The following is a 16,718-nucleotide window of genomic DNA, read 5'->3' on the forward strand; positions in this document are numbered from 1 at the left end:
ATTTTGCAATAACTGCCACAAATGCAAAATCATGTGCACATGAACATTCATAGTACATTAGCACTGAGTTAAGAGTATACAACTGAAAAGTGAAAACAGTTTTTTGCTTTATTATTTACATCTGTCACTTTTAAAGTAGGATGACATGGAGAACTGGGCTAAATAAATGCACCTTTTTATCTTGGGTATTGAAGTTTTCTAGTTATTAATCATGAATTGCTAAACTTCACTAATCCCCTCAAGGCCTAGGCTACTTATCTGAGTGTGCTCACAAGTGTGTGTTTTCATGCGTTTGAGCATGCCATGCCGTGCGTGGCGTGTGGCCAGGCCAGAAACAGCTTTAATTTTTAACACAGTACTGTTTCATAGCACTAATGCTACACACACTAAATCAAAGCCAGTGCCATGACTGTCTCAAGCCTCTGCTGGCAGGCTGGGGAATGTGACGTGGCTTTACTGGAACTGACATTACGCAGGTCCCCGGTGAAACACAGGGCAGGGCAGCTGACATGAAGAAGAAGAGATGGCTGAATGTGTTGTTAGAGGAAGAAGAGAGAGAGAGAAATAGACACAATGATAGAAAGACAGAAACTAAAGAGTATGAGCAATGTCTTGCAGTTTAAATTGTTATGAATTTGATTTCTTTTGATGACTTGGATGAATTGATTGTGAATTGACAAGTCTGCAGAGGCCAGGAATAAATTTCCCTCTCTTTCAATCTCTGTGTTCAGGTACATATGTGTTTAATTATTATTATTCTATCAGGATCAAACAGTAACAAATTAGCAAAAAAATCTAAACCACTATACTCACTCTTTTTTCCATTTATTTACTCGAGTTAAAGGTACACTATGTAACTTTTGGCCCTCTGGCGGTTAAAAAACAAAACTGCATGCATTTCGCAGAAGAAATTGTTTTGGTTGTGCTTCGGCTCTTTGTGACTGAGGATGAGGGGGGTCGGGGGGTGTTTAATTACAATGAACTTCCATAATCAACAAACCATCTGTCAATGTATTTAATTTTCCTCTTTATTTAAGAATATACGTACAACCACAGTATAACTTTTGTCTCATCCAGGGTATTTTCTCCGTCACCAACCCTCACACAGACATCTTCCTGCTGGCACGGGTGGAAAAGGTTTTACAGAATGGCATTACCCATTGCGCTGAGCCCTACATTAAGACCTCCGACATCAGCAAGGTCTGCTGCTGAATAACACACATTCTTCAAGAGAACTGTAAAATCTTCTTAGGCATGATGTCTTTCTACTTGAACAGAGCATTGCATAACAGACAACAAGCTGTCTAGGAGGCACTTTAACATTTTAAATATCAGTCTGATGGGGAAAATACAAGAATAGTGTATAAAGATAATATAAGATGTGTTGTATTTATAAAGTTGTTAAAGTGTGGCTTCTCATTCCATTAACTCATGATTTGTCATACTTCCAGTATTTCCAGAGGTTTTGGCTTTTGTTAATTCAGATTTAAATGCTTCCAGAATGTACTGTAGAATATTTCCATGTATTTTTATGTGTCTGTTTCTCAGACAGTGCAGAAAGTCCTGAAGACTGCCAAGCAGACGTGCCAACGGCTGGGCCAGTACCGGATGCCCTTCGCTTGGGCTGCCAAGTAAGACAGTAACTCACTTCTTATTCATATTCACTTAAAGGGATAGTTCACACAAATATAAAAATTGTGTTAGTAATTACAAATTCCAAACCTGTAAGACTTTCGTTCATCTTCAGAAAACAAAAGAACATCTTTTTGATGAAATATGAGCCAGTTCTGTACTCTCCATTGACAGCTACGCAACTACCACTTTGACGCTTCAAAAAGTTCATAAAGAGATCATAAAACTAATCCATATGAGCTGAGTGGTTTAGTCCACAATTTTCTAAAGAGACTCGATCGGTTTATATGATAAACAGATTTAACTTAACCTTTTTATTTACATATAAACATTAATCTGCAAACATAAACAGAAGTTCAACCGAACCTGCTCAACAGGCAAAAAAAAATTTGTTGGTTCGTGCTGAAACTCAAACTTGCTGCGTAACACGAGAATGAACCTTATTGGTTCTTGTATGTCAAGCGAACATGTTTGTGCTTCATGTTTGCGCAGTTGTGCACTTTACCACAACTGATGTGTGAGTTGATGAATGTTTATATTGTGAATCAAATCCTAAATTAAATCTGTTCAGCCTATAAAGTGATCGAGTCTCTTCAGAAAAGTTGGACTAAACCACTCAATTCATATGGATTAGTTTTACAATCTCTTTATGAACTTTTTGAAGCGTCAAAGTGGTAGTTGAGTAGACTGTCTATAGAGGGACAGAAATCTCTCAGATTCATCAAAAAGCTCTTCATTTGTGTTTCAAAGAGTTTGGAACGACTAATTACTAACGAGTAATTGCTGACAGAATTTGTATTTTTGGTGAACTATCACTTTAATGGACTAGTAAGAGTGTGAGTTATATTATCTGAGTTCTACATTAAGTAGAATTATGTGCCTTTCAAACTGGAACGTCACAGTCAGTACACTCCGGAAATAAATGCCAAATACATCAGGGTGTGTGTGTTGTGTGGCTTCAGACAGGTGTTCAAAGATTCCCAAGGCAGTTTAGACATGGATGGGAAGTTCTCTCCACTCTACCGCCAAGACAGTAGCAAGATTTCCACAGAAGACCTCATCAAACTATTGACTGATCTCAAAAAGTGAGTGATAACTATCTATCTTTAACACTGTCTTTTGATGCCTGGATGTCTGGTAGGAAAGGATCCTGGATCCGCATGTCTATCAAACAATCATAGTACTAATTTTATCCTGAAACTAAACCCTAAATATGAACTAATCATTAATCAAAGGGAAGTGATAAGAGTGGTGTCCAGCCTCTAAGAATGTGTTCACACTTGACATGTTTGGTCCGATTAAAACGAACACTGGTGCGATTGCTCTGTTAGTGCGGTTCATTTGAATAAGTGTGAACACTGCCATCTGAACTGTGGTGCCACCAAACAAGCGGAGCGAGACACTGAAAAGATGGGTCTTTTCAGTCCGCTTCTGAACTGTGGTGCGGTTCGAATGAAATATGAACGCAACACGGACCAAAGACATATAAACAAACCAAAAACAGGACATGATTTCACAAGATACAACCTTAAAAAGGACAGAATGCTCAAGCATAAATGGTTCTTCTCATCATAGTCGAGATGTTGCCCATCACAGTTCGGTAAAGGCATCAGAACCGCGTCTCTCAGATCTGTGTGTGTGACGGAGGGATTCCTGCCGCTGTTTTGACTCCTTTACACATTTTATAAGCTCTTCACGAGTTCTCAGCTAGTAAAAAATACCATCATACTGTATGTCCACAAAAGCAACGAGCGCATGTGGCCCAGTGCACAGCATTGTTTTGGATGTTTGGTACCTTCCGTCGAAAAATATGTCATAAAAGCCTTTTTTTTGGCCCAGACCAAAAGAAACAAGAGAACCAAATTACAAGTGTGAACACACCCTAAGATTAATTTAAACCACAACCCTTTCTCTACCCCTAAAATCTGATTAGTTGATGGGAATGACGTGTTCCACTTGGCAAAATCCCGCTCATCCACCATGCATGTATTTCCTCGTTAGTCGCTTTATTGCATAATGCACTAAGAGTTCAGTGTTTTGAAGAGACATTTTTCTTTATAGGCCAGAGAAGAACAAACTGCAGATAATCCCTGGACAAATTAACATCAGTGTTGAGTGTGTTCCCCCAGATTTGTCAAGTAAGTTTGTTTTGTCTGTTATGTTAATTGCTTTGGCATTTAACATTTGCTAACATCTCTTTTGAATCTAAAGGTCATTCATTTATTGACATCTCAGTAGCTCTTTATCTACAGGCACATTTGCAGCTTGTAACACTGTCATCTGAATTTGTACTCTTATTTGTGGAAAGTGGTTTGATGATTGTGGCGTTTACTATATAACCTTTATCTTCGTAGACTCGGTCACATCATCTTATATTCCTGTGAAGCCGTTCGAGGAACAGTGTGAGAGGGTTTTTGTGGAAGTGGAGGAGTTTGTTCCAGAAGAGGCGAGATACAACCACCCATTCACCATCTACAAGAACCATCTCTACGTCTATCCTCAGCAGCTCAAATACGACAATCAGAAGACATTTGCCAAGGTAATTGGTGTAACTGGGAAGCTGTGGGTGGTGGTAAAACAACAAGCTCCTTCGAGCAGTAACAATGTCTGCCTACGTGTTTTCAAACATGAGGCTTTGTGAAAAGCCCCCGGGATTCTATTCATAATCAATTCACGAAAGATCGTATCTCTAATTAAACAGACTTCAGGGTTAATTGCTTCCTCCTGCACTGCTGGAAAGCGTATGACACTGGCTGTTTGCCCTGTTGCTCACCAACTTATTTTCTTCTAAATTAGAGATGCTACCAAACATGTATACAGATCTATTCCTCATGGTTTCTAATGACATCTGTTCATTGCCTTTTATTCAGTTTTTATTAATTTGCAATATATCATTTTACACAATACATGTTGCTTTATAATGATCTTCTCAATCTGCATTTTACATGTTGTCAAAGACACTGGCATCTACTAGCTTAGCATCTAATTATACCTTTGATATTATGCCATATTTATAAACTAAAATAGCCTTGTCTGTTGCATATAATATATTATTTGCAAATGCATTGTGCTTATTCAAACGGAGGGGGCAAATAATTCTTTATCTTTGATAATTAAGTTGCATTGCAAAGATTATTTAGTTGCAAAGTATATGTTGATTTCATATCAAAAATGAAATCATACACACACACACACACACACACACACTTATATATATATATACATATTACATAATACATATTTCTGCCCATGCGGTCTAATGCAGCGTGTGTGTTTCCTCTCAGGCTCGGAACGTTGCAGTGTGTGTTCAGTTCAAGGATTCTGATGAGGAGGGAGTCGGTCCGTTGAAGGTGACTGAATGATTATTCTTCATGTGGTACCAGCATTGTTCCATAAGTTCTTTAATATTTAATAATTAGTGCAGTATAATGTGTTATTGATTAACCACTGATTGCTTTTAGTGTATCTACGGCAAGCCTGGGGATCCGCTTTTCACCACCAGTGCTTTTGCTGCAGTTTTGCATCACAATCAGTGTCCGGAGTTTTATGATGAGGTAATAAATCCGCATATTGTCATGTAGTGTAATTCTTTTTGCTCAACTGCACAGCAACATAATCTCACAGTCACCGTAAATAAATATGAATCTATTTAGCAGAATACATCACGTCATATTGGACTTATCGTAATTAACAAAAAGGTTTTGTGTAGTAAAAATATCAACATCATTATTGATTAAATAAGACATCTATGAATTATCATCATTGTTAAATAATAAATATTTATAATGTGTATATATCTGAGAACACTAATAGCTCATAAAATGTGAGTCCACACTTTTTTATTGAGACCAAAAACTATTACATAATTCAGTACCCAGTCAATGCCAATGATGTTGAGTCATAAACAACACAAAGCATGAGTTTTCCCTAGACAATATCTGAATCATTCCAGAGACGCATCCTGTTAGGCTTCACTGGACCCTCAGGGCCAAGATGTTAAAGACATATTATTCGCTCAGTAGAGAAATGAGTCACAAGACATCGACACATTCAGTAGGCACAGACATAGCCAATAAAGCCGTGTGCTACGGTATTTGCTGGACAGAGTCTAATGATGTCATCAGCTGGAGAGCCTCAAAGGAGCCATTCACCAAAAATTGTATTGATGATGCGTATTATATCCAGGCAAACAGATGAGCCCAGAATATAAATGCAACACGTTAAATTGCACGTCAAGCTTTTTCCCCTAGAAAACCTTTATAAACAAAATGCATAATATGGATTAAGACATTGGGCCCTATCTTACACCCGGCGCAATGCAGCGCCAAGCGCGACGCAAGTGTTTTTTGCTACTTTCAGTCCGACGCAGTTTTCATTTTCACATCCTGCGCCACGTTGTTTAAATAGCAAATGCATTTGCGCCCATTTGTGCGCCCATGGGCGTGCTGGTCTGAAAACGAGGTGTGTTCTGGCGCATTGTTGGTGCGTTGCTATTTTGAGACAGAAATAGACTGCGCAATATTTTTAATATTTATGTTATTTAATGAGCGCGTATAGGCGGGTCCACAATGCTTGTACACTCTGCTTATTACACACACAGGGACGCACAGCAGCACACAAACATGCCAAATATTTAAAAGAAAAAAATTACAATGTAAAATATTATTATTGTGTACATAAAGATGGTGGAATCCGGCTTGTCCCGTAGATGGTCTGCTTGCGCGCTTTTACCTCGCACACAAGCAGATCCGTTTGCGCTCTGGAGACGCCTTCGGTCTTTCCACAATCAAATTCCGTCATGTAAATAGCGGATCTGCCATGGCGCGAGCGCAACTGGCATTTAAAGGGAATGGGAGGTGAGACTCTGATTGGTTTAACGTTTTGGGTTTAAATCCCAAAACACACCCATTACTCATTAAGAGGATAGGGACAACCCTTTTAGACCATGCGCCTGGAGCGCCGACCATTTTTCCCGTCATTAAACTAGCAAAAGTGGATTCGGACTCGCCCTAAGTGAACTTGCGCTGTGCGCTTTAGACCATGCACTTAGATCTTTAAAATAGTGCCCAATGTGTTCATATTCTGTCATTATTTACTCATTTTGTGTCACATAATAATAACATGTTTACTTTTCATGTACTGTATTTATGAGATCAAATTAGTCTTACATAATTTTTTTTGTACAAGAACTAGGTTAAAATTAAATTAGTCAAGTTTCCCTTAAAGGGATAGTTCACTTTGAAATTAAATTTTGGTATGTTTTAGATTACCTCAAGGGCATCCAAGATGTAGGTTTCTTTGTTTCCGCAGTAGTTTCAATTTTGATATTTTTAGGTCAAACCGTTCTTGTCTGTCAGCGATATAATGCAGGTCTATGGTCACTGTCTCAAAGAGCATGCACAGAGAAGTCCAAATTAAACAATTCCCCATCGTAAGTACACATTGATGGTACTACTGAGAATGGTCTGGTTTTAACCAGGCTAACATATTGATGGCCTAAGACACGAAACGAGCGGTTTGTGTGAGAAAACGAACAGTATTTATATTGTTTTTACCTCTTATACACAACCACCTCCAAGTGATCTGAGGGCGCAGGCGCTTCCTGGTGTGTGACGTGTGCGTGCGATCTGGCTTAGTCTGCGCAAGCGCAAGCGCCGGAAGTGATCTCTCACGCGTGTACGTCACTCATTGTTTACACAGAGATTTCCGGCGCTTGTGCAGACTAAGCCAGAACGCGCGCACACGTCACACTTATATGACTGACAGACAAGAACGGTTTGACCTAAAAATATCAAAATTGAAACTACTGCGGAAACAAAGACACCTACATCTTGGATGCCCTTGAGGTAAGCTAAAACATACCAAAATTTAATTTCAAAGTGAACTATCCCTTTAATGTTTAAGTATTTTCATTTCTGTCACAGATTAAAATCGAGCTCCCTGTTCATCTCCATGAGAAGCATCACATTCTCTTTACTTTCTACCACATAAGCTGTGATGTTGGCAACAAAACCACCACCAAGAAGCGAGAGGGAGTGGAAACACTGGGTGAGTGTTTGTTTGTGTACAGTATGCACTACCGTTCAAAAGTTTGGAGTCAGTTTGATTTTTATTTAAGATTTTTATTCAGCAAGGATGCATTAAATGTAAAGACATTTATAATGTTACGAAAGATTTCTGTTTCAAACAAATGCTGTTCTTTAGAACTTTCTATTCATCAATGAATCCTGAAAAAATGTATCACAGTTTCCACAAAAAAATATTAAGCAGAACAATTGTTTTCAACGTTGATAATAATGATAAATGCTTCTTGAGCAGCAAATCAGCATATTAGAATGATTTTTGAAGGATAATGAACATTCATGAACATAATGTGACAACTAAACTGGAGTAATGATGCTGAAAATTCAGCTTTACCAGAATAAATTACATTTTAAATATAGATTTAAATAGAAAACAGTTATGTTAAGTTGTAATAATATTTCAAAAAATTATTCATAAATGCAGCCTTGGGAGCCTAAGAGACTTCTTTCATAAACATTTAAAAATGTTACCAACCCCAAATGTTTGAACGGTAGTATGTGTGTGTGTGTGTGTGTGTATGGAAATGAGTGCTACAGTCGGTTCTGGAAGTAACGATTTTTAACAATAACTTATATAAACCTTTAAATGTAGACCTACTGTGAGCTACGAGGTTGTTAATCAATAGTATTTGCTTCGGTTGAAGCGGGCAGCCCACACTATTTCAACTTAGTTTTAAAATAATCGTGTTTAACAGGGGAATCCGTGGTGGAAAAAATCATTACCCATGATGCTGCACAGAAAATTCCACCAATCAGAGTCCAGACAAGCAAAACATGCCAATAGTTCCCTTTAGCTCCGCCCACTCCCATGAAGCACTGCGAATGACGTAATCGAGGCGATGTCCCAACACTCTCAAAATATTTAAATATTTGAATATATATGCATATTTTGCAATAACCTTAATATATTTCCCTTTGAATTTTTGTCCAGTTTGTAAAATATTGTTTTTGCTTCAAATCAAAGTTTGTAATGTTATGATTCCCCTTGTAGCTGATTGGCTTGGTTCATGGCTTATAACTTTTTTTTTTTTTATGGCTTATAACAAAGACTTTTTTGAAATCCCGATGGGAGAAATGAATAGAAAAAATACATCTGGAACCAACTCTGCTGAAAAAGTGGGCGAGCACTGTTGCACTCTATTGACCTTTTCGCTCTCTACAGTGGGTTATTCCTGGACTCCTTTATTGAAGGATGGCAGAATACAGTCCTCAGAGCTACAACTTCCTGTGTCTGCTAATCTACCAGCGGGTTACATGTTTGACAAAAGCCATGACTCAAAGAAGGTACAATCTTCTTTTCAGCAACACTAATGCTAAAAATTCATTTTAAGTGTGCGTTTGTTGGTTGAGTTGTTGATTGGTTGGTTTGTTTGTACATTGACTGGTTAGATTGAGTGATTTGGTTGATTCACTGATTCGTTCTGTCATTTTTTTAATTATTTTTTTTTCTCTAGACTTCCCCAGACATCAAATGGGTGGAGAATAGCAAACCATTATTCAAAGTGCGAGTGAATGTAGCATCAACAATTTACACTCAGGTAAGTTGATCTGATCTAAGGATTGTTCAGCTAATTTCAATCCATTGTACTAAACAGAGAATAATGAAGTGTTATGTAAAATAAAAGCGTTAAATCTAGTAAATTCCACCCCATCCAGGATTTGCACCTCCACAATTTCTTCCAGTGTTGCCAGCTGATGAGGTCAGCATCGCAGGGCAATCTCGCTGAACTCGTCAAGTACCTAAAGGTGAGAACAAGGGAAAATGCAGATGCCATCATTTAATTGAGTTAAACCCAATATTATGGACTTTTAAAACATTTTAAACAACAGAGGACATGCATTTAAGTTAAACCTCACCCACATGGTTTGAGCTTTTCTTTGGAACTAATTTAGGAAATGCCTGAAAAATTTAGGGTCGGTAAGATTTTTAAGTCTCTTATGCTCATCAAGGCGGCTTATTTGATCAAAAATGCATTGAAGACCGTAATATTCTGAAGTATTAACACAATTTAAAATAACTGTTTTTTATTTGAATACATTTTAAAATGATATTTATTCATGTGATGCAAAGCTGAATTTTCAGCATCATTACTCCAGATCCTTCAGAAATCATCCTAATATGCTGATTTGCTGCTCAAGAAACATTTCTCATTATTATCAATGTTGAAAACAGTTGTGCTGCTCAACATTTTTGTGAAAATGTCATCTTTGATGAATAGAAATTTCAAAAGAACAGCATTTTATTTGAAATGGAAATCTTTTGTAGCAATAAAAATGTCTTTACTGTCACTTCTGATCAATTGAATTCATCCTTACTGGAAAAAAAGTATTAATCTCTTAGAAAAAAGATGAAAATCTTACTGATCCCAAACCTTTGGATGTCAGTGTACTTTGTAATCTTTTAATTTCCTGTCTCCTCTCCAAGTGCCTACATGCGGTGGAGACTCGGGTCATCATCACGTTCCTCCCTACGGTGCTCGTTCAGCTCTTTGGAGTCCTCACTATGGCAAACAAAGAGGGTCAAGACATTGCTGTCAACTCCACACGGTGATTTACTACCTTATTAGTCTTCTCAGAAAGACTCCAGCTGCATTACTGTTTTGAATGCAAACAGGCCTATGAAAAAGTTTAATCTTTAAAGGTACACTATATAACTTTTTTTTGTTTGTTCAAAATTTAAATAATGAGTTGATACATCATCCATCCCTCTTACAAAACGTGTTTTTGTCTTACCCCGATTCATTATGGTAAGCCTGTCCGGATGGTTTTTGCTGGAAATTGTGAACATACGTCACTCGTCCGTGTGTGTTTTACACACAAAGCTTAGTTTCACAACGAATGAGAAAGGATGAAAATCTCCAACCTTTGAAAAAAGAAAAAAAACACTGATCAGAATAGAGTCTGCTGGCGAAAAGAGACAAGAGCTCGTAATTAAACTAGCATCTGCTTGGCTTTTCGGAGATGGCTAGAACTGAGGGATTTGAAATGTTGTAGATGCGTTGTAGATATTGTGTTTTTATAAGTAAGGCATTTTATTGAACAGATAAATTGCCACATGTAGCTCTCTAACAGAGTTCACTGACCAAAACACAACCAAAACAATGTTCCTCCGCAAAATGCATGCAATTGCATAGTGTACCTTTAACATCATCTTTTTGTGTAATTTAAAATGTAGGAATGCTTCCTCGTATTGACATTACTAATGTGCCTTTGTTTTACAGTGTAATCATTCACATAGTGTCTCAGTGTCATGAGGAGTGTCTGGAGCACCACCTACGCTCTTTTTTGAAGGTATGACACTAAGGCTCCCTGTTAAAACTAAAAAATGTTGGGCCTGTTTACACCTGGACATATCATGCGTTTTTACTGATCGGATAGCTATCTGATTTGTTAAAACGGTTCCATTTACACTTGCCCACATAAATGTGTCTCCACAACTGAATATAACAAATTCCAGCGCTATATGCTAATTAAATGAAGTTCAGTTCATTGAAAGCAACAGATATGAGCTGCATTTTATTTATCCGCTAATTTCAAGATTAAAGACCACAATAAAGAGCGGCATCAGCAACTGGAAAGATCATTTAAGTCTCAGTACTTTCAATGAAGATGATTGTGTTTTGAGCATCTGCGACTTTCCGTTTCATTTGCGGCAGTTTGCGCGCTGACGATGCATGTTTCGGTAGCACGTCATATCTGGCTAGATCATGTCTTATAGCTAATAACACACTCTCACGTGTTTATTTTTTTATATTTTGGGAGGAGTAAAATTGACATATGTAGTTTCAACAACCCGATGCATTTACACTTGTCCAGTTTCATCTGGAATGCATCTCAGACCACCTCCTGAAGTGGTTTAAGCGAGCGGATTTAAATCCGTCTCCAAAGCGTTTTTTTCGGAGGGCATTTACACCTTTCACGATCGGATAGCTATCTGATCACAGAAAACGCATGAAGTGACCAGGTGCAAACATGCCTTTTGATGGGATCACACTCGACCACACTAAAAGCCAGGTGTAAATGCAATTTTATTTAAAAAATAAATAAATAAAAAAATGACAAATGTGCGTTTGGTAAAACAACTGAAAATGTATTTTTATTAATTTAGTAACATAAACATTGATTTGATTAGTCCAAGAGTGGTTTAAACCAGTGGTTCTCCACAGGTTTGGCCATGGGACCCACATTTTACCATGGTCATTAAGCCGCAATAAAAAAAAAAGGAATTTGAACCATCTTTTTCTTTTGCAGTACGTGTTTCGGATCAACAACACATCTTCAGAAAACTCTGTGACGACACATGAAGTTTTGGCTACATCAGTGACTGCCATCCTCAAACAAACTGCAGACTCCAACACCTGCAACAAACTCCTCAAGGTGACAAAACTGTTCAGTTATGCTGAATATGGCCTATTTGCACAGCAGATGGCGCTGTTGTGTTTATTTTCTGTCTTTTGGATTCACTTCAGAATTGAAGTTTGCTGTCTAAGTTCCAAGGAATCTGTTGGTTGATATAAATAATGCTCATGTCATTATTCACACCCATATAACTTGAGCCACTTTCTTTTATTTAAAACCACTGGACTTCCTCTGTATTTGAATGAATATACCCTCCTTTTCTCATACAGACTAAGCATCTCCTTAACGACTCCTTAAGGACACATTTTTCTGGAATTCAGTTTTCAGAGCTTCCTTAGAACTAAGTTTTTAGGGAATCCGCTGTAACACAATTAGATAACTGAGAGCAGATTTGACTTTGAATAATAAGTACATCGTTTCAGGAATGCAGTTCACTTTCAATGTGCTTTTCTTTTGTGATTGTTGCAGAGCTGCCAACTCTCACACATTCACCGTGAGACTCACACGATTGACACTTTTCACAGCTCTCACGCCACACATCCATTTTCTCACGCACAGAAAAATCGCGAAGCAAAGAGGACACGGAGACCGACAGACTAGACAGAGCAGGTTACTTATGATATAAAAAAAATCTCAGCTCTCAGATTCTGTCAATTTTATTACGAAATTCAAACAATAAATACCATTCTGGTGCTTGTAAATGTGATGTGACAGATCCCTAGCGGCACGTGAACCAATCATCTCTACTAGCTAATAGTAAATACATACAAATGAGCAATGTTGAAAGATACAGTACAACTTACCGAAATGTATATTTCTCATACATAATATCTATCAATCGGTGTTTTTCAACCACGGAAAGAGGACAATAAAACAATTATGTCACATAACATTTACCTCAGGAAAGCCATTTAATGACCATAATATAGGCTATAGCACGTTAGTTGGCAAGAAAAAAAGAGCTATAGAGAGAATTTTGCTAAATATGTGCACTATATTTACATTTTAATTATATAATTAAATATAGTTGTTATTATAATAAAAAACGCATTATATTTCATTTGAGTTATTTTTAACCTTAAAAAATACTACCAGCTGATAGGGCTCTCTGTATGTTTACAGCATTAGGTGAGATTTTTTTTTTTCTTGAGAAAAATTAACGCCTATCTTGTGTACCTAATATTTATCCAAATGAGTCAATATTAAATCAAATCACAAGAATTGAATTGAATGTCATGTAAACATGTTGTAACATGTTGTCACTAAACCTAATAAAATTCAGTTTAGTTATTAAAATGTTTTGACAATCACAATACACTAAAGTTATTGTGATGCAAGATTTTTTTTTTCATCAATCACAACAACATTGTTTTCAACATTGATGTTTTCAGCATATCAGAATGATTTCTGGAGTAATGATGCTGAAAATTCAGCTTTACCATCACAGGAATAAATTACAATTTAAATTATATTCAAATTGACAATAGTTATTTTAAACTGTAATAATATTTCACAAAATTACTGTTTTAGATCAAATAAATGCAGCCTTGGCAAGCAGAAGAGACTTCCTTCAAAATCTTTAAAAAAAAAAAACCTTAATTATTCCAAACTTATGAATGGTAGTGTGTATGTATAATTTGGTTTGTGGTTTTATATCTGTCTATAAAATGTGTACTTGCACACATTTACAACATTCCTCTGTGTAATTGTATTAAATCCTCTCTCTTTCTGTCTTAATTACAGTATTCCTGGTTCTTCTTTGAGACCATGGCCAAGTCAATGGCACAGCACCTCCAGGACGGCAACAGAATGAAAGTTAGTATAATCCATTCACATGTTTTAAACTGACACAGTATCTAACTTTAAGGTCCTAGTTCACCCAAAAATGAAAATTCTGTCATTAATTACTCACCCTCATGTCATTCCAAACCTGTATGACTTTCATTCATTTTTGGAAAACACATGAAGATATTTTTGTTGAAATCTGAAAGCTTTATTTACAAAATATTAATGTCCAACGAATTACGAGAGCAACACGATGCAGTTGTGTTGAGGCGAAAACAGATGTAGTTTCCTGAATGCCGTAGGAGATTAATATTCTGTTAATAAAATGGTAAGTGTTTTCTGGGACAGTGGTAGTTGTGTAGCTGTGAATGGAGGGACAGAATTCTTTCAGATTTCATCAAAAAAGATCTTCATTTGTTTTCTGAAGAAGAATGAACGTCTTACGGGTTTGGAACGACATGAGGGTGAGTAATTACTGACAGAATTTTTGTGATAACATTTTTTTTTTGGGGGGGGGGGGGGGGGGGTAAACTGTCTCTTTAAAATAATCACCAATTAACAACCATTTGTTTTATGAGAAGAATACAACGGGCTTTCCTTTCCTCTCCTTTTCATATATACCAGCTGCATTTAAATAATCCTGGGTTGTCAAGCAGGATGTTTTAAATTTTTGCATGTGTACATAGAATGCAGTTAACTTCCTCATTCTTTAAAAGTGTACGTGATCAAGGCACTTGAAGGAGAAAAAAAAACACACACACCTTTTGAACTCAAACACACACAAAGCTCAAGCTGAGCTGTACTGCACTGTTGACATTAAGTTGACTTTTGCATGTACAATGTGTGTTTAACAGTTTCTGCTTTGCAGACATGTTCAGACCTATTTGACATGCCATTGGATCCTATTTGCATAACTGTGTCTCATGTTATGCCAATTTAGGGCCAGCGCATGAAGTTTGTTGTTCTTACATGCCTTCTGCATAATGGATTGCATAACACGCGATCATGCGACTGGTTTCTTTTTTGTTATAATTGAACTACCGTGTGGGAATCTGGGATATTGACAACTGACATGAAACCTGATAAAACTTTTCTTACAAATGAACATTTGCCGTAACCACTGAAACCATAGAGCATTGATGGTTAATCATATGAAACCACCTGCATTCCCTACAGATGCCGCGAGCACAGAGGTTTCCAGAATCATTCCACCAAGCACTGCAGTCTCTGCTGTTGTCAATCATGCCTCACATCACTATCCGCTATGTGGAGATCCCAGAGGAGGCCCGATGCGCCAACTTCAGCCTGGCCAGCTTCATTAAGGTCAGGCCTAAAGCTGTAGTATTTGAATAAGCAGGGTCCAGTTGCATAAACACACTCACTATGTGAAGCCTGAATCTTAAAAAAACTAGTGTGACCAACTAACAGCTATCCAAGGGGTAACCAGTCTTTTTGGATTCATATTAAACCAATCTACCCGTTTAAGTAACTTACTTAAAAGAAGTTATGACCAATTTTGAAGAAAAATTTATAGATGACTAAATTCTTTGACTTGTCTGAGCAGTTTATGCAACTGGCCGATGATTCTAGTGCTTGAGTTAAAGGGATAGTTCCCCCAAAAATTAAAATGAGCCCATAAATGTACTCACCCTGAAGCCATCCTAGGTGTATATGACATTCTTCTTTCAGACGAATACAATCTGAGATATATTAAAAAATGTCCTGGCTCTTCCAAGCTTTATAATGGCAGTGAATGGCCGTTTCTGTTTTGAAATCCAGAAAATTGCATCCATCCGTGATAAAAGTGCTCGAAAGGGCTCTGGGAGGTTAATAAAGGCCTTCTGAAGTGAAGCGATGTGTTTGTGTAAGAAAAATATCCATATTTAAAACTTTTATCGACTAAAATAACTAACTTCTGGCAGACGGCCTACGCAGGTTGACTTCCGCCAAAAGAGTAACACTTGACGGTGTATGACGTAGGATGTAGGAGTATCGCAAGTTTAGACGCCTCTCGCGATTCAAACAAACAGGGCTGGGCAACAAATTCAAGTTTCTCCGACATTTCTCTTTAAAAATTCTCGTTTTAGACTTATAATTCGTGACTGGTGTTTTGTTTTGCTCTATCCTCCGTATTCGTCATTACTTCACGAGTTCACATCTACATATAATTATTACGGTAAAGGTTATGCGTATTTGGCGTGCTGTCCGGGTGGAGGGCTCCGAGCTCGGAATTTCTTCCCGAACCCAGAGTTCTCCCCCCGTTGGTAAGAGTAGATGGAACTAGAAGTGAGGAGAAGGGGTAGAGGTGGGATGCTGATAAACTGTCAAGGAACAGAGGTGGGTTCTGCTGTTATTTATATTATCCTGAGTTGATTACTGATTGATCTCCACTTGTGCTAATTGGGTTAATTATCTGCACCTGCTCCTCCCGAACCTTGTTAATAAAACATCATGTTGTGCGTCAAGGTCAAGGGTCACTCTTCCACCCTAAATTGATGCATACGGCCATCTGCTAGTTATTTTAGTCGATAAAGTTTTAAATATTGATATTTTTCTTACATGAACGCATCGCTTCACTTTATTGAGCCGTGTGAAGCACTTTTATCATGAATGGATGCACTTTGATGGACTTCAAAATAGAAACAGTCATTCACTGCTATTATAAAGCTTGGAAGAGCCAGGACATTTTTTAATATAACTCCGATTGTATTCGTCTGACAGAAGAATGTCATATACACCTAGGCTTCAGGGTGAGTAAATCATGGGCTAATTTTCATTTTTGGGTGAACTATCCCTTTAAGGCCAGCCCTAATTTTTAGTGTCATAATGAGGTGAACAGAACAACCATTTTCAACATTT

At 37.5% G+C, this 16,718-nt stretch overlaps 1 protein-coding gene across 4 annotated transcripts in view; it reads left to right on the forward strand.

The window, feature by feature from the left end:
- dock11 (dedicator of cytokinesis 11) overlaps window positions 1–16,718 on the forward strand; it is a 117,981-nt gene that overhangs the window by 38,449 nt on the left and 62,814 nt on the right. For all 4 annotated transcript variants that reach the window (XM_079867744.1, XM_079867746.1, XM_079867745.1 and 1 more), the window contains exons 13-28: window positions 1,078–1,200; window positions 1,549–1,631; window positions 2,595–2,717; window positions 3,694–3,770; window positions 3,987–4,171; window positions 4,917–4,982; window positions 5,094–5,186; window positions 7,557–7,680; window positions 8,878–8,999; window positions 9,170–9,253; window positions 9,372–9,461; window positions 10,141–10,262; window positions 10,937–11,006; window positions 11,967–12,092; window positions 13,818–13,889; window positions 15,036–15,182. In XM_079867744.1, coding sequence (XP_079723870.1) covers window positions 1,078–1,200; window positions 1,549–1,631; window positions 2,595–2,717; window positions 3,694–3,770; window positions 3,987–4,171; window positions 4,917–4,982; window positions 5,094–5,186; window positions 7,557–7,680; window positions 8,878–8,999; window positions 9,170–9,253; window positions 9,372–9,461; window positions 10,141–10,262; window positions 10,937–11,006; window positions 11,967–12,092; window positions 13,818–13,889; window positions 15,036–15,182 — 1,707 coding nt within the window. The remainder of the gene's footprint in view (window positions 1–1,077; window positions 1,201–1,548; window positions 1,632–2,594; window positions 2,718–3,693; window positions 3,771–3,986; window positions 4,172–4,916; window positions 4,983–5,093; window positions 5,187–7,556; window positions 7,681–8,877; window positions 9,000–9,169; window positions 9,254–9,371; window positions 9,462–10,140; window positions 10,263–10,936; window positions 11,007–11,966; window positions 12,093–13,817; window positions 13,890–15,035; window positions 15,183–16,718) is intronic.

The sequence above is a fragment of the Squalius cephalus genome, assembly GCF_949319135.1.
Source record: "Squalius cephalus genome assembly, chromosome: 3".
NCBI classification, from domain to species: domain Eukaryota; kingdom Metazoa; phylum Chordata; class Actinopteri; order Cypriniformes; family Leuciscidae; genus Squalius; species Squalius cephalus.